This window comes from Eptatretus burgeri, chromosome 11, assembly GCF_056783735.1.
Source record: "Eptatretus burgeri isolate ZD-2024b chromosome 11, Ebu_testis_v1, whole genome shotgun sequence".
In the NCBI taxonomy this organism is placed as follows: domain Eukaryota; kingdom Metazoa; phylum Chordata; class Myxini; order Myxiniformes; family Myxinidae; genus Eptatretus; species Eptatretus burgeri.
In genome coordinates this window covers 33,536,875-33,555,614 of record NC_140971.1, presented here as the reverse complement: position 1 = coordinate 33,555,614, position 18,740 = coordinate 33,536,875, and the positions used below count along the sequence as shown (strand labels likewise).

The 18,740-nt window shown below is 49.3% G+C and overlaps 1 protein-coding gene across 1 annotated transcript in view; it reads right to left on the bottom strand.

Annotated features, from left to right (window-relative positions):
• Positions 1 to 10,487: 10,487 nt before the first annotated feature.
• LOC147016808 (immunoglobulin superfamily DCC subclass member 4-like) overlaps positions 10,488 to 18,740 on the bottom strand; it is a 187,248-nt gene continuing 178,995 nt past the window's right edge. Inside the window, exon 20 of the mRNA XM_085845834.1 lies at positions 10,488 to 11,463. Coding sequence (XP_085701960.1) covers positions 11,458 to 11,463 — 6 coding nt within the window. The 3' untranslated portion in view covers positions 10,488 to 11,457. The remainder of the gene's footprint in view (positions 11,464 to 18,740) is intronic.

The window sequence follows — 18,740 nt, the reverse complement described above, 5'->3', positions numbered from 1 at the left end:
TGAATTCGAGTTGTTTTCTGAATAGTTGGGTTGCTACTTCCGCGCGAATGATGTAGATGATGAAGAGAAACGCAAGGCGATCTTGCTCGCCTCGCTATCAACGGAGCACTACCGGCTGCTGAGTGATTTGGTGGCTCCAAATAAGCCCAGTGATGACGGGCTATCGTTTCAGGATATCGTGGCGAAAATGAAGACCCACTTGGCGCCAGAGAAGTCATTGCATCTCGCGCGGTTCCAGTTCGATCACCTCGCTAAGGGTGGCGAGGAGCGCGTTGCAGACTTCGTAGCACGGGTGAAGCATTCGGCTGTGCCTTGCAAGTTCACGACAGAGGAGCGTCCGGCACGGCTCAGAGATCGTTTTATTTCTGGTCTGCGAGACGCAAAGATGGTAGCAGCCATCCTGCGGTTGACCGACATCACATTCGACTCGGCGGTCGGGACTGCTTCGTCTGTCGAGCAGACACTCATGGATGTCCGCACCATCGCTGGCCAGGACGTAATGAGTAGCTCCAGCTGGGGCATGTCGGCTGATCCCGAGGTCCACGCGGTGACCGCGCAGGTGCCGCAGGTCGCGCAGCCCGGAGTCCGCGCGATGACTCAAGTGCCGCAGGTCGCACGCGCGTCTGGCAGTGCGGGACGAGGGCGCGCACCGCAGCACGGTCGCACCGGGAGCGAAGTGGATTTCCAGGGGTGCTGGGGGTGTGGGGGTCCGCACCTGCGACGAATGTGCCCGTATAAGAACACCGTGTGTTTGCATTGTCACAAGGTGGGACATTTGAAGCGTGTGTGTCGGATGGCGGGGGCCTCCGTTGGGGTCTTGGATGACGAGGTGCGGGAGGACGCCGTTCACGGTGGAGGTCAAAGTGAATGGCGAGCCGACCGTGTTTTGCGTGGACACCGGGGCTGCGGTGTCGGTCATGGGTGAGCAGGCGGCTCGTGGTCTTCGCGGTGTTCGCCTGGTCAAGACGGGCTTGTCGCTGTACACGTACACCGGTGAAGCGATTGCACCGCTTGCGAGGGCCGACGTCTCAGTGCGCTACCGAGGTTGACGCGCCCGGCTCTCGGTGTTCGTGGTGCGAGGGGAGGGGCCCGCCCTTTTGGGTCGGGACTGGCTGGCACACCTCGGGCTGGATCTCCGGTTCGTACCTCCAGGTGTGCCGGTGCTCTCTTCGATGCCTTCGTCGAGTACCGAGGGCGAGGTTCTGGCGGTGGGAGCCGCGTTGATGCAACGGGAGCGGCCGTTCATTGCTGCCTGCGGCGGTGATGTACGGTTCGGGAGCGGCGAGAGCCGTATCAGCTCTCGCGATGAGTTCCCGCGCTTCGGCAGCGTTCGTGAGGCAATGCGCGCCGGTGTTGTTCGGGCAGCTTCAACAGGTTGCGGTGAGCCCGTGGCGTTAAAGGAAGTCGCGAGTCACAACATCGAGTCGACAACCAAGAGACGGACTCGTGATGTGGGTTGTGGGTTGCTGTTCATTGCATATTTGTTTTTCCTTGCTCTAGTGATGCAGTTTAACGTTGTTGAAATAAATGCCAGCAGTTCCCGTGTGAGAGTGGGTTTGGTGGAGATCAATCGATGGGATTTGTATTATGATCAATGTGATGTGGTGGCTTTGGGAGCGGTGGTGGCGAATAAAAAGGTTGGGTTGGCCTTCCATTGCCCCGGGCCGCGGGTAGTTGCTTTGTCATGTGCGGGGATTTGGTCAAAAGAACGCGCTGTACGGAAGAATGAGTTTGCAATGGTTCAAATGATGTTCGTAGTGATTTATAACGAGCCTATGGTTGAAGTGTGGTTTAAATGGAATTGCTACCATCTAACTGCCGTGTGGGGCTCGGAGATCGACTCGGAGCCAGGACTGGTGCGCTGGTCGGCGTTACCCCCACCTCTGGTTGCGGGCGCAGCTCTCTGTGTTCGCTCAAGGCCGTTTAGACGGGCGTTGGCATCTCAACTGATTGTGGTGCGTGGGTTGTTATGGAGCATTGGGTGCGTCCAGCCAGCGGCGCTGTTCAGCGCCCCCATCCAAGGTCAATCGAGGCTGGCGCTGGCGCCACGGCTTCCAGACAGCGGGCTTCCGGCCTCGGAATGTTTATCTGCGTCAGGTCTGCCTGGGGGAAGTGGGCCGGAGGCGTTTGATGGTGCCGGGGGAGGTTTGCTCAGGAGATCGCCGCGGCCTCGCCGAGGGCCATGTCAGCATGAGCCGCCTGGGGGCGTTTCCGCTGTGTAGGGCTGCTGTGCTTTTTGCCTTGCTGCTTCATATCGGTAACGCGACCAGAGTTTGGGAGGTGCTGTGTGCACCTCCGTCTTCGGAACCTGGCCGTGGCAGCTCCATTAGCTCGCTTTCACGCATTATATGATGTGATGTGCTGTTATACTTCGCTGTTTTCATTTTTTGTGCCTTGTCTACTATTATACCGTAGTCCTTCGTGCTGTTTATGCTTATTATGATGGTGATCATTTAATAATCATAGTTTTAGGAGGGAGGAGTGTGGTGTAGCCTGCGGGCATGCAGGGCGGGGCATGATGATGGGAGGAGGGGTCGTCGTGATCATCGGGTCTGCAAGGGATATAAGGTGTGCGCGCCGCCTGAGGCGTTGTAGTGATGCTGTAGTCGCCCGGCTTGTGCGTGTGCTGAATACGTAATAAAGGGGAGCCGCGGGCAAAGTACGCCCGCGCTCGCGCTTGTGCAACACAGCCCGGCTCGACTGTTCCCCCGCTCGTGTCTGCCTGCTAAGCATCTTCTATCCAGTACACCACACCATACAATTACAACAACGTGTTATAATGATAACTATAAAGCCACACTCGATGGTGGTGGTTGTGGTGGTGGTGGTGGTGGTGGTGGTGGTGGTTGTGTTGGTGGTTTAAAATGTCCACTCTGAGTGTGGAAGGGTTCGAACCACGGCCGAATCATTCAAAACACTCGAACAATTTATGGTACGAGCTCCTTCCTTCCTTGCTTGCCGCCCAACATTTAAAAAGGATATAAAAACGGACAAACAACGACGTACAAGCTCGAAAACATAACACAGGTTTTCACGGGCCTCATGGCCTCTTCCCACATTGAAGATCCTTGTGAGGAAACGTTTTATTTTTAAACAAAAAACCCACAAACTCACATTGAGTCCCTGAGCAGCACGAGACGTCAACTTGTATAATTTATTTCTCTCCATGTTCATTTGAATGAAAAACAAACACTTTGACACGGAACGTTCAAAAACGCCGCGACCCAACTCCGCATCTTCCACTCAAATGGGCCAATGAGCGTCTCTGTTCCGCCCACATTTCACCGTCTCCCATGGTTACAAAGGGAACGAGCCTCTTCGTCCCGCCCACATTTCACCGTCTCCCATGGTTACAAAGGGAACGAGCCTCTTCGTCCCGCCCACATTTCATCGTCTCCCATGGTTACAAAACGGAAAGCGTGTGACGCAATAGAGAGAACACAAAAATGTATTGCCCCACCCATCCGAGGCTTATTTATCGATATATTGAGGTAATCCGGTGAAAAAGAAACAAATTATTTGTCGAATCAATAAATGGTGTGAAATATAAAAAAAACAAATTCTGTTCAATTGTTGGAATTGGTCCCTTTTTTGCTTTTTCATTTCTGCAACTGTGGAGTTTCTCCTTTTGCTTGATAATATTGTCATGTTAAGCTGACATCTTCAATAAAAACTCATTAATTTACCGAAATTACCAGATGTCACCTTCAAAATATGTAAATGGATTCGGTTGGTGCACTGGTTAATTTCAAATTATTATCGTCGTTTTTGTTTCCAATTTGTACACTATCTGTAGTCATGATGAAGTAGTTCGAGGTAGTGTTCTTCGGATTACGATTTTTCTTCACAGCTCGTTCGCTTGGCCTTGTGTGTGTGGTGTGGAGGGAGGAGTGTGGTGTAGCCATGCCCACGGGGAGGGGCATGATGATGATGCATGATGGGCGTGATGGTGGAGGAGTGGCCGTGGGGTTCGACGAGGGATATGAGGTGTGCACGCCGTCTGAGGCGTCGTAGTAATGCTGGAGTCGGCCGGCTCGTGAGTGTACCGCGTACGGAATAAAGGGGAGCCGCGGGCACAGTACGCCCTGGCTCGCACTCGTGCAACACAGCCCGGCTCGACTGTTCCTCCGCTTCGTGTCTGCCTGCTAAGCATCTCCCAATTCAGTACAGTACAGTTGGCGAACGAGGATCGGCGGATCGGCGTGTGTAAGGGCGGTTCCAAGCTACGGAACCAAGTGTCTCACGGAACATGGCGGAAGGTCGCGGCACGGCACACGGACGTGTACCCGTGTTCGGGGGAGATGAGTTCGAGTTGTTTTCTGAACAGTTGGGTTGCTACTTTCGGGCAAATGATGTAGAGGATGAAGAGAAACGCAAGGCGATCTTGCTCGCCTCGCTATCAACAGAGCACTACCGCCTGCTGAGTGATTTGGTGGCTCCAAATAGACCCAGTGATGATATGCTATCCTTTCAGGACATCGTGACGAAAATGAAGACCCACTTGGCGCCGGAGAAGTCGTTACATCTCGCGCGGTTCCAGTTCGATCATCTCGCTAAGGGTGGCGAGGAGCGCGTTGCGGACTTCGTGGCACGAGTGAAGCATTCGGCTGTGCCTTGCAAATTCACGGCAGAGGAGCGTCCAACAAGGCTCAGAGATCGTTTTATTTCTGGTCTGCGAGACGCAAAGATGGTAGCGGCTATCCTGCGATTAACCGACATCACATTCGACTCGGCGGTCGTGACTGCTTCGTCTGTCGAACAGACGCTCACGGATGTCCGTGCCATTGCTGGCCAGGACGCAATGAGTAGCTCCAGCTGGAGTATGGCAGCTAATCCCGAAGTCAATGCGGTAATCGCACAAGTGCCGCGAGTCACGCAGCCCGGAGTCCGAGCGGTGGCTCAAGTGCCGCAGGTCGCACGCGCGCCTGGCGGTGCGGGACGAGGGGCACCGCAGCACGATCGCACCGGGAGCGAAGGGGCACCGCAGCACGGTCGCGCCTGGAGCGAAGGGACTTTCCGCGGCTGCTGGGGGTGTGGGGGTCCGCACCTGCGACAAATGTGCCCGTATAAGAACACCGTGTGTTTGCATTGTCACAAGGTGGGACATTTGAAGCGTGTGTGTCGGATGGCGGGGGCCTCCGTTGGGGTCTTGGATGACGAGGTGCGAGAGGACCCCAGTGACCTGGAGATCGGCCTGCAACCGGGGCCTGACAATGCCGGCGAGCCAGAGCGGGAGATGCAACCACGGTTGAGTCTGTTTTCCGTTGGTTCGGAAATGACGACGCCTTTCACGGTTGAGGTCGAAGTGAATGGCCAACCTACTGTGTTTTGCGTGGATACCGGGGCTGCGGTGTCGGTCATGGGTGAGCGGGCGGCTCGTGGTCTTCGCGGTATTCACCTGGTCAAGACGGCCTTGTCGTTATACACGTACACCGGTGAGGCGATTGCACCGCTTGCGAGGGCCGACGTCTCAGTGCGCTACCGAGATCGACGCGCCCGGCTCTCGGTGTTCGTTGTACGAGGGGAGGGGCCCCCCCTGTTGGGTCGAGACTGGCTTGCGCACCTCGGACTGGGTCTCCGGTTCGTACCTCCAGATGTGCCGGTACTCTCTTCGAGGCCTTCATCGAGTACCGAGGGCGAGGCTCTGGCGGGCGGCGAGAGCCGTATCAGCTCTCACGATGAGTTCCCGCGCTTCGCTCGCGATGAGTTCCCGCGCTGTGGCAAGGTTCGAGAGGCAATGCGCATCGGTGTGGTTCAGGCAGTTTCAACAGGTGGCGGTGGGCCCGTGGCGTTAAAGGGAGTCGCGAGTCGCAGCATCAAGTCGACAACCAAGGAGCGGACTCGTGATGCGGGTTGTGGGTTGTTGTTCATGGCATATGTGTTTTTCCTTGCTCTATTGATGCAGTTTAACGTTGTTGAAATAAATGCCAGCAGTTCTCGTGTAAAAGTGGATGTGGCGGAGATCATTAAATGGGAATTGGATTATGATCAATGTGATGTAGGGGCTTCAGGGGCGGTGGTGGCAAATGAAAAGGTTGAGTTAGCCGTCCACTGTCCCGGGCCACAGGTAATTGCTTTGTCATGTGCTGGGATTTTATCAAAAAAGCGCGCTGTACGGAAAAATGAATTTGCGATGCTTCGAATATTATTCGTAATGATTTATAACGAGCCTATGATTGCAGTGTGGTTTAAGTGGAGTTGCTCCTGTCTAGCGGCCGTGTGGGTCTCGGAGATCGACTCGGAACCAAGACTGGTGCCCTGGTCTGCGTTACCTCCACCTCTGATTGCGAGCACAACTCGATGTGTTCGCTCAAGGCCGTTTGGACGGGCGTTGGCGTCTCGACTGATGGTGGTGCGTGAGTTGTTTTGGCGCATTAAATGCATGCAGCCAGCGGCGCTGTTCAGCGCCCCCGGCCAAGGTCTAAGGCTGGCGCCACGGCTTCCAGATAGCGGGCTGCCGGCCTCGGGATGTTTATCTACGTCGGGTCTGCCTGGGGGGAGTGGGCCGGAGGCGTTTGATGGGGCCGGAGGAGGTTAGCTCGAGAGGTCGTTACGACCTTGGCCAGGGTCATGTCAGCATGGGCCACCTGGGGGGGGCGTTTTTGCTGCATAATGCCGCTGTGCTTCTCATTTTGCTGCTTCATATCGGTAACGCGGTCAGACCTGACCTTTGCTGCTCCACTCGCATTATATGATGTGGTGTGCTATTATACTTTGTTATTTTCATTTTATTTCCATGATTATTATACGAAGTCCTTCGTATTCTGCATGCTTCTTATAATACTGATCATTTAATAATCATACTTTTAGGAGGGAGGAGTGTGGTGTAGCCATGCCCACGGGGAGGGGCATGATGATGATGCATGATGGGCGTGATGGTGGAGGAGTGGCCGTGGGGTTCGGCGAGGGATATGAGGTGTGCACGCCGTCTGAGGCGTCGTAGTAATGCTGGAGTCGGCCGGCTCGTGAGTGTACCGCGTACGGAATAAAGGGGAGCCGCGGGCACAGTACGCCCTGGCTCGCACTCGTGCAACACAGCCCGGCTCGACTGTTCCTCCGCTTCGTGTCTGCCTGCTAAGCATCTCCCAATTCAGTACAGTACAGTGTGTGTCAAGAAATAACTTTTATTAAGTAAACTCCGTTTGTCGTTTTGTCTGAGATGCGTTCCATTACCAATCAGCTTGTGTAGCACTTGCCAAGTGGCTTAAGCAACTCAAGCAAGCATTCCAATGAAACGGTTTCTCACGCACGGTTGGATTGGCAAGCAAAAGCAAACTGATTGGTAATGGAACACTTCAATACCCCTCGATTTCTCCTCAAACTGGATTGGTAATGGAACACTTCAATACCCCTCGATTTCTCCACAAACTGCATTGGCTGTCACAGCTGAATGTTGAAGGGAACGTGCCGCCATCTTGAGACCCCCAAAATAACTGCGTGCTTTGTTTGTCCCGAGCGTGGAGTCCATTGACGTTTAATAATCGATCGACCCAAGTCTGCAATCAAATTTTACAAAGAACTTTGTGCTTAAGGTCCCCTGACACGCAAAAGTACTGAAATTATATATATATATATATATATATATATATATATATATATATATATATATATATATATATATATATATATATATATACACATGTCCTCGAGGAGTTTTTCATCGTGATTTCAGATCTGATAATGTTTTTTCACAATACTCATTCTGTAAAATGTAATATTAAAAAACAAACCTCTTCGGGAACGCCCCTAAAAATTCTGAAACTGGCGTAACCCACATGACGTCAACTACAGTATGACAAAGGCTGCGCGTACATTACTCGGGTGGGTGTTCAACGTGATTCTATTGGCTTTCTGTGTGTTTCCACATTTGATTCGTCGACTCAATCGCTTCGTTCATTTCTGCTTTAAAAAAAATCGAACATTTGGTTTTGAATAATGGATGGCATGGACTTTGATTTGTCTGGTAGCGAAGGTGAGTGTGAGAGAAATGAAGGATTTTGGTCTGAATCACATGGAGAATTGTTGGATGACATTGTCGCGGGAGGTTAAGTTCAGGCAGCTGGAAATGAAATACGGCCTTAGCAGTTCGAGCCCGAAGCAGGACAAGCAGAGGAAACTGGCGATGAAATTCCCGGCGTTCATTATGATCGGGAAGACTTGGCAATAACAACTGGTTAGACTAAATCCTATTCGTAATTCGGTAATGTAAATTCGACTTGCATACTGCTCGATATCAGAAATATTTTAGTGAGGTGACTTGACCAACGCAGCGCAGCGCAGCGGACATGCTTCTCGCAAGCTTACGAATAAATTGCAAGCAAGGCTGGCGCATGTCATCGGCCGTATCTCTCCGCGCATAAAACGAAGCAATCTCGCTGTCCGGATACGATGAAAACTTGTATGCAGAACACACCTTGTGACACAATTGTCTCGAGTAGTCCGATAAATCTGACGTTCTGTTGCATTTTTATTCATTATATTCCTACTGTTGTCATGTAGCACCAGGAGAAAACAATAAGCCTGGTGTTGGCTTAGTGGTGAGGGTGGCGGCTTGGGATCCTAGGGTCCTGAGTTAAAGCCTCGTTGGCCGCTGAATTAAAATACACCAGGAGGTTGACTCAGCCTGTCATCCTTCTGAGGTCGGCAAAATGAGCACCAGTGTACTGGTAAGGGGGACACTGCATCAGCAGCATAGCCGCGTCCCAACCAATGATGCAACCAGCAGCCACAGGCTGCACTCAATAGAGGGAGAGAGAGAGAGTAGAAAACAATACAGAAAAGAGAATAATAAAAGAAAGCTACAGCACGTCAAATTTATCGGCCTAGTCGGACGAACGACTGATTTATCGGCCTAGTCGGACGGACGACGGATTTATCGGCCTAGTCGGACGAACGACGGATTTATCGGCCTAGTCGGACGGACGACGGATTTATCAGACTAGTCGGACGGACGACGGATTTATCGGACTAGTCGGACGGACGACGGATTTATCGGACTAGTCGGACGGACGATGGATTTATCGGACTAGTCTAGACCAGTGTTTCTCAACCGGGGTTCCCCGGACCCTAGGGTTCCACAAAAGGTCACTTGGGGTTCCGCGAGAAACAGTAATAAATAGGCTAATGTATTTTTGAGTAGTTTTTGTTTGATCTAATATTCGTAATTTTACTATACACGTATGGCATATTGTTGGAAACTCCTTGGTTATTATAATAGAGGTTTCAACCTCTTATATTATTTACAATTATAACAACCATAGGGAATGTATTTAACGATGTCTATATGGTGCCAGTGTGAAACCGCCCTCACTGGTTAGTGGACGTCCTGTACGCGGTGGATTCGTGTATCATTGAGTGACTGACTCAAGTATGGGACGCATGCACGGTGTCCATCTATCTTCACTGTGCTTCCTCGCGCAAAGTCTCTCTCTCTCTCAAGGTTAGTTCTTCTGTTTACCTTTATTGCTTCAGCTTTATTTGTTTATGTTTTGTTGATCAAGTGACATGAGGTGTGTTTTTTAATTGTCAAACAGACTCAGGGTTGACAAACACTTTCAAAAATGACGTTTTCAAACAAGCAAACAAACAAAATACATATTTTTGTGAATTAAAACCTTGGTGTGAGGTCTCATAAACGAGCAGTATGTTTTTTTTTCATTGCCAATAAATTTGACAAAAAGGGGGTCATTTTTTCCTTAAACCAGGTATCCGAAAAAAAATATTATATTTACCACGTGAACTACGATAAAAATATAAAAGAGCTAGATATTAATAAAGGTATATCATAATTTTTATGCAGGGGTTCCCTGAGACATGAAAACTGTTTCAAGGGTTCCACAAGGGTAAAAAGGTTGAGAAACGCTGGTCTAGACTAGAGATCTCGAGTCAATCCACTCTGTGCGAGTTTCTGTATGCGACGTCAACGCTGTGATTCGCTGAAGTCAACTTTTTTTAGGGGCGGGGCATAACAAGTTGTGAAAAGCACCAGAAATGATTGAAATATTGCTCTAATTATCCCATTGTTGATTCTTTTTTTTTTTTTTTTTAAACATGGGTGAATTCTTCACTAGGAAGGTCAAGTTAATATATAAATAACCAGAAAGTTTTGCATGTCAGGGGACCTCTAAGTATCATTTACAAACGATTTGTGGCTAAAGTGTTTTTGAACCAGGGAAGGCTCAGTTCAGTCTGAGAGACTCACGAGTGGATGACGACGGAGGGCGACGGCGCAAACACATCTCGTTTTTTCATTTTCTGTTCATAACAATTCCATCACACACACACACACACGCACGCACGCACGCACACCCTAAATTGTACAGTCTCGTCTATTCCTGAAATATAAAATAATTTAGACCAGTGGTTCTTCACCTTTTTTGAGTCATGGGCCCCTTTGAGAATCTCGTGAAAGCTCCGGACCCCTCCCCAGAAAAATACACTTAAACACATTTTATAAACACAAAATTTTGCAAACAATGAATAAATTTTATTGCGAAGGAAAATTATGTTCTTCACATACTGTCATTATCTGAATACAAAAACAATCTTGACAAAGAATATATCTCACTTTTTTCATGTAAAAAAAATATGTAAAAATTCCTCCGAGAAAAAAAAGTTATGACTTCAAAATATCTCCGCTAATGGAAATCGCCCAAAAAATTATCTCCGAAACTAGGCAAGCTTTTTGAATTCTGTTTGCGGGAATCGAACAGCACATTAGCAGAGATGAATTACCGCACATATTCCACAGTGGCATCACTATGACGGCATATCAATTTTTATGACGTCATTACTATTTTTTGACATTTTTTGTTTCACAACCCAGAGTTTTCATCGGATCTTCATGAAACTTGCCACATATATGCAGAAAGCCCACGTGCAGGCAGTAACCATCTCCGATTTTGGAAATTCTTCCGAGAAAAAACTTGACGTCATAATATCGCCGCTAGTGGAAATCGGCAATACCATTATCTCCGAAAGTAGGCAAGCTGTTTGAATATTGTTTGTGGGAGTCAAGCCGGGCATTAGCACAGAAAATTTTTTGCAAACCTGATACATCACAATGACGTCATATTCGTTTTTATGACGTCATCATTAAGAGGACGAGGATCTTCGCTCATTTGAGCTTGTTTGTTTGGCAATGTGATAAGCAACCTTGTCGAATGCTTCAAGACAGCAGTTTTGTGTTGGGGCAATTCCAAGTTTTGGCAAAGTTCCAACCTTTTCTAATCGAGCCTTCTTTGTGCAAAAAAGATTCACACTGTCCAATGTATTTTCAGGATGGACAGAAGTGAGGTGCTCCTTCAGCTTTGTTGGCTTCATGCTTCCATTGGCAAGAACCTTGCCACATAAGAAACACTGTGGCTTTTGTTTCCCATCACGTTCAGTGATGTAAGTAAAACCAAAGGATACATAGGCTTCATCGTAATTCCTTTTCTTCGACATTTCCAACTTGAGCTAGGTCTGCAAAAAATAAATAAATAAATAAATAAATAAATAATAATACTGCTAAAATAAATAAAACACTGTGATGTAATTTTCTGGAAAACAGTAACCAGTGAACAAAAATTAAATTAATAATTTTCGGCCAGCTGTGTGTATGAAACATAATTGAGGCACTCTTTTTATTAAATCTCGGATCTGCTGGATCAACTGCTGGTCACATACAAAACAAAACAAAAACGCATTTTTCGTGACCGGGTCAAAAGGCAACAACAATGGCATGCTCAAAGGAATTGTTCACTAATCCTGGGTACATGATATGTCCACATGAGCTTACATTAAGATCGAGTCCCTTGAAATATGAGACAACCTCACTGATTCTACTCCAAATTAATGATAATACCTGGGTATGGGGTATGTAAATATCTTCGAATGGAAGGAAATGGAGAAAAATATGGTACCCCAATATTTATATTCAGTTTCATGCATTATTTATCTATTAAAATATGGATGAAAGATATACAATATATTGCAATGTAAAAAATGAATGCAGATAAAAACATGGCAAGCAGGAAGGAAAATCAGATCCAGTGCATGACACAGGTAGATGGAAAAATATATTGATGGGTAATTGAATATACAGTATAATTGTGGAGGAAAAAAAAACATGGATCTGAAGATACTAAAAAGTTTTAAACCTCACCAGCATATGAGAAGATTCCTGAGTCCTGACAAGCCGTGGAAAGTGAGAAATATGCATTTAATTATGGAGTGGCACTGGGTGGCGGTCGTGCAGACGACGATACCAAACTACACGAGGTCCAGCTGTCAGCGCTAAAATCTGGAGCAGGGTACATTTTATTCAATTTCTATTCATGGGAACTAGTCTAGAAGTCATAACTTGATGATTATGACGACTGTATGTTACCTGACTGTGTACATACAGTGGCATCCCATTTCAACTTACCTTCCAGATATACTAGTTTTCAGTCAGCAAGAATAAGTACATAACAACCTGTACATTAACAAAAAATAAAACTTTTTATAAAAAGAGAGCGAAAATAAATTTTAAACACGTCTGGAGATGGCGATGGTTCACGAGCAATGCACACGGTTCGCCTTTTTTTAATTTTTTGACCTTCGAGGGGACGCCACGGGCAAATTGGCGGGAATCGGAAAAACGTTAATGATGAAAGTTGTGGTACTCGAAGAGCACTACTTACATACCAACTTTCATTCGAAACAGTTGAAACCCCAAGGAGCTCGATGCCCATTTTATTGATTTTTTTGACATTTTCTAAGTTCGTGACTTTGTGACCTTCACCTTGGGACGAAAATGAAAAATCGAGCTCTGTGGGGCTATGCAGGTGCCATTGGGCTAACCAGATACCAAAAACCCCTGCCAGATTCGACAAACCCCCTCTGAGAAGATGTAACTTGAAACCAGCTACCCCCTAAAAACACGTTTTTTGGGCATGGCTCCGCCCATAATGGGCGCACCACGCCCATTCTCAGGAAAACAGAACTCGATCATGATGTAAACCTCCCACCCAAATTTTATCAGGATCGGATCAAAACCCACGGAGCTATGCTCGGGACAGACACACACACACACACACACACAACACACACACACACACACACACACACACACACACACACACACACACACACACACACACACACACAAACACACACGCACACGCACACGCACACGCACACGCACACATACATACACACACACACACACACACACACACACACACACACACACACACACACACACCCATAACGAATATAGTGGTCACTTACTGACTCGTGAACCAATAATTTGGTTATTGAACCAAGAACCGAGCAGAGGAACCAAGACTCGTGAACCAAGAACCAAGCAGAGGCTCGGTCAAGGTAGCGAAGTTTCGGATGAATCTGGCACTGTACTGCACCATGCCCAAGAAAGAGCGTACCTCAGATGTGTTTTTGGGCTCGGACGCCTCTCTCAGGGCTTGCACTTTTTTGGGATCGGGGGATAGGCCTTCTGCACTGAATATGTAGCCGAAGAACTCAATTCTCAGCAGCCTGAATTCACATTTTGGCAGATTGACTGTGAATCCACTGCTGTGCAGGGCGGACAGGGTGTGGTCAAGTGCAATGTCATGTTCTCGGGTTGTAGCGCCATGGACGATGATATCATCGCTAATGTTTCTGGCACCATTTATATCCCTGATAACAGTCTGTATCACGTGTTGGAACACTTCGGATGCAGAACTGACACCAAAGTTCAGGCGTTTGTAACGGAAGAGTCCAGCATGTGTCGAGAAAGTTGTAATGTCACGGCAACTTTGGTGGAGCTTAAGTTGGTGATACCTGCTACGCAGGTCGACTTTGCTGAACACTGTGGATCCTTGCAATTCGGACACCAACTCGTCTATCGTCGGGGTGACATGTCGCGTGCGTTTTATTGTGGCGTTAGCTTCGCGCATGTCCACGCAGATTCTGATTTCTTCAGGATTTTTCGGCTTTGGAGCCGTTACTATACATGGGACCCACTCGGTCGGCCCGGTCACTCGCTCGAAAATGTCCTCCTTGAGCAGCTTGTTCAGCTCCTTTTCGACTTTGGTCCTCAGGTGGAATGGCACTCGGCTGTGCTTTCTCGCTATCGGCGGGACGGTTCGATCGATGTGTAGCATGACTGCCTCGACTTTGAAGCAACCGATGCCATCATCAATTCCAGGGTATTTGTTGAGTATCAGAGCTATATCCTCATTCATACAATGGACTTTGTCCATATGCGGACCAATGGTGAGCACTTTTAGTGCTTCGGCAGTAGTCTTCCCGAGCAGTGCTGGGGTGTCACCTGAAACGACGAGCATTTCAGCGGTAGCAGAGTTGTCTCCCACTGAGAGAACGGCACGGATGAGGTTGTTGCAAGATATCGGCGCGGAACCATATGGGCGAATTTTGCGGTTGCACTTTTGCATTGTGGCACCATTGTACACAAGTAATTTCGCAATGTCACTATTGATGATGTTGCAAGTGGCACCAGAGTCAATGATCATGTCGATGATAATGCCGTTGACAGTTATTTCGGTGTTCGCACTGCCACCTACGGCATAGGCATACTCGTCACTAGCGTCACTCTCGGTATTCACTCCCGGTTTCGGTGCGGCTTCATGAATGTATCGGACGGTGGGCGCAGAGTTTTTTGATCGGCACATGACGGCAAAATGACCAAGGCGGTTGCACTTGTAGCATGTCACGTTTCGGGAGCATCTGCAGTCATCACCGGTGTGGCCCATCCAACCACAGTGATTGCATTGTGTGTGTCTCTGCGATGATCCTGATGGGGTTCCTGATGGGATTCTGTGCGGGGCGGTTGTTGTGGTTTTCCACCACAGCGGCTGTTGCAGCCTACTCACTGGGATGGCTTCTGCACGTTGTGGCTCTCGCTGTGGACGGCGTACGCTTTCTCGGGATCGGTGCGTTCGTGAGCCATCTCAGCGGCTTGTCGCTCTGAGGCCTCCATTGCTTGGGCAAGTTCCAGCGCGGTCTTCAGCGTCAGGTTCTTCTGCGCTAGCAGTTTGGTGCGTAGACGCTTTGACTTGCAGGCATCAATGATCTGGTCACGGATGAAGTCATTAATGACCTCGGGCTCAAATTCACTGAAGCAGGTCTTTGCCATGGTGCGCAGACATGTGGAGAATTGAGCTACGGTTTCTCCATCCTTCTGCTTCTCTTGGCGGAACAGGTGGCAGGAGTATGACGTGTTTGTGAGTGGCGCAAAGTACTCTGAGCGCAGCTTTGGCGTTGTTGTATGTGTTCAGCTCAGTTTCTGGCAGTGTTAAACGTGTCCTGCACGTCTAAGCCAGCGCAGTGCAGTAAAAGTTCTCTTTTCTGTGCAGTGTCTGTGCAGCCGGATGCAGCGGTGAAGCACTCAAAACTTCTGAGCCAGCGCTTCCAGTGCTCTGATAAGGTGCTTGGCTTACCATGTGCATCAAAAGTAGCAACAGGGGGCACGTTCATAACAACAGACATTGTTCTTGTTTTGTTTTGTACACGACAGACAACACCAAAACGTTCGGGACGGGTCAGTGGATTTAGAATACCTCGGAATGAGGTGGTTCCCACGTGGTTTTGGCGTCACAATTTTTTTCCCTCTTTTTTTTTTCTTCTGCTTTTTGCGCTGAAATTTCGGCTCCCTGTACGCTGTACGGCTGTTCTACTTTTGTAGAGATGCACTGTTCTGCCCTTGTAGAGGTGGGAGGAGTGTTGAAGAGCTGATAACCGTTATCCCATCTTTGTCGCCAGTTGTAATAAAGAGTCAGCCGGACGCCATGCTGGTTTCAACACTAGCTTTATTCCGCCCTCATCCGAGGGTACTTCCGGTTCTGGGGACCGGTTATTATTTGGATATTACAGGTGCCAAAATCATGAACCATCCACTTTAAGTCCATGACTTCTTACAAACTCAAGGAAATTAGTACTATTCTGGTTCACAGTTCCAGACCCATGGGGACCAACACACGTCTCTTAACCATCCGTATCAATTCCAGTTGATGCATTGAAATCCCCAAGACGAGAAGAGTTTAGTATCTCACCTGGGGCACTGATCAGCCACAGACTCTTGGACGGCATATAATGCATCCTTCGCGTTGAGATCACCCGCCTCAGTTGGAGCGTTTAAAGAGACCAGGGAAATGATACCCAAGTAGTGACGAATCCTAAGCCTCATCAGTGGCGTGCGGGGCTGGGCGATGGTGCGTTCGCCCCAGGCATCAATTGGGCATTCAATCAGAGAAGGAAATAAGATAGTTATTTTAAAATTTCAGCCGTGATAAATCAATTTTTGGAGGCTCACCGCACTGCAGAGGCAGTTGCTAGCCCTTTATTCCTTTAACATGGTGTACCCTTTCTGTCTAGAGAAAATGGTGCTTCTCCCCATCCCCCCCCCCCACACGCATGCACATGATGTACGTGGTGCAACCATCAAAAGCAACAAGCAGACGTGGCTGTTCGTTCCCGCATTTCCTCGAGTCATAACTCGTCTTTTCTTCAGCTTTTTGTGCATCTAGATTAGTTCTTTTACCTACTCAGGTCAGTGAATAGCTCTGGAACGGGTGCGACTATGTTTTTCTATAGGTTTTTTTGGTGATATTTAATGAAATATTTACGTGGGATGGAGTAAGAGTGAAGCCTCGATGATCAGAGGACTGCTTTGGCATTTAAAGGCCCTGTCACACGTTGACGATTTAGCCAACATATGCCTGACGTGTGCAAAATTGGGCTAAAACGCCGGCAACGTCGAATACGTTATGGGTAAGTTTGTATACGTAAAGAGCACGCTGGCATACGTCGTAGAATGCTGGCATACGTCGTAGTACGCTGGCAAACGTCGTAGTTCACCGAGCTGTGAGACAAATTTTCCATGCTTGAAATTTCCTGACGTATGCCAGCATATGACTCACACGTTCCGCATAATGCATGCCATAACTTACTATCGCTATCCCATCCCCTTAACTAGCACTTCCTGTGCCCCCAACAAGGGGGCCTTCCACCCCTTGCCTGGGAATCCTGTTCACCCGAAGCGAGGCTTGCTTTTCTCAACTCTTTTTTTTTTTTCATAATGCGCACCACCAGCGCGGCAGTTCTCAGCCGCGCTCTTTTTCCATGACGTCATGGCAGCTACTTGCGCCCCGCGCACCTCGTCCCTCTTGGAGGGTACCGTCCGGCAGGAATTCCCTTCTGCCGGATTCCAAACACACGTGCAGCCATGACGTCACTGTGCATCTCAAAGCAAGCCCCACGTTTCGAGGGGTTCCCCACGCGAGCACATGTGCTCTGTCCGTCCGTAACCCACACCGCGGAATCCCCGAAGACGTCATTTGCACTCCGAAACTGCGCGATCTCTCGCACAAGCCGGGGTTTGCTCAGCGCATTGGGGAAACCACTTCGCACGCTCTGCGAAGAGAACGTGCGACGCAGGCCACATGGAGCTTTACAAACACACTCGCCCGGAGAACCCGTCCGAATGAAATTCACAATCCAGCCTACCTTTTGTCCATCCGCGGGATCGGCTTGTATCCACCGCGGACGTTTCCGGACTGGATTTCACTCGCGCAAGCGCGCACGTGGCGGCCTCGTGCGAAGCACGGCACGGACCCCGTGCGCACTGCTGTGCCAATCCGGCACGGTCCCCAAAATAGCTACGGCCGCTACTCGGCCTTTGTCCTTCGTCAGGCACCATCTTTGTCGCACTCTCACGCGTACATTCTCACGTGCCCTGACGCTCACACACTCCACCATGGCACTCGGACACACGTTTATGCCCTCTCACATACCAACCGCCATTTCTCTTTGATACCGCGACCTCACACACGCGGTTTCTTTCACACTCGGCGCTTCTCCCGTAAACACCTTTTCACTCACGCATCGTGCTTCTTCCATACACCGGGTTTCACTCACACACGGGGAATCGCTTACACACGCCATAACACTTACACACAGGGTTTCACTCACACAATGCATGCTTTCCAGCACGCATTTCGCCACACTCGTAACCACACACACCGGGACGACCACGCTGGGGATTTGCGCTACCTCAAGCGCTCCCGGGGTCTCCATACCCCCCAAGCTCCGCGTGCACACATTCACAGCACTCGCCCCCTCTACCTCACAAGGCTCGACCGGACACACCTCGTCGCGATCCGCCTCAATGGGGCACAGTCCCTCCCCTCGTTCCTGGAGAGGGCCATCCTGCTGCTCGCACCAGATCACGGGACATTCCACCAGAACGCCCCAATTGTCCTCCACTACCTCCATGTGTGTATGTTCATCCTTTTTGTCGTCCAATTCACCCCCTCTCTCCTCTATCTCCCGTGTCTCTGTTGTTTCTATTTCGTGCATCTCCGTCGTTGTCACCGCTACCTCCTTTATTATCTCCTTAGTCTCCACGTGTCTCTCCCTACACGTCTCAGTCATCCCATTTAATTTTTCCCTCTCTGTCACCGTCACTTTCTCCGTCACCTCCACGAGTCTCGCCCAACGCGTCTCCCGAATTACTTTGTCCTCACCCGTCTCCATCGCCGGCCGGACAGTCGTTGCACCCCCCCCCTCTCTGGCTCCATCGTATCGCCACGTAGTGCCACCATTTTGTACACCATTGTCCGCGCTTCGTCGCGCACCACTGCCGCCACTGCCTTTTGCCCAGCCTGGAGATTCCGCCCCATGCTCTGCGTTTCGCCCCGCTGGGTTCGCATATCATTATTCATCTTATCCATTTTGGCATTCATGTTCTCCATTTT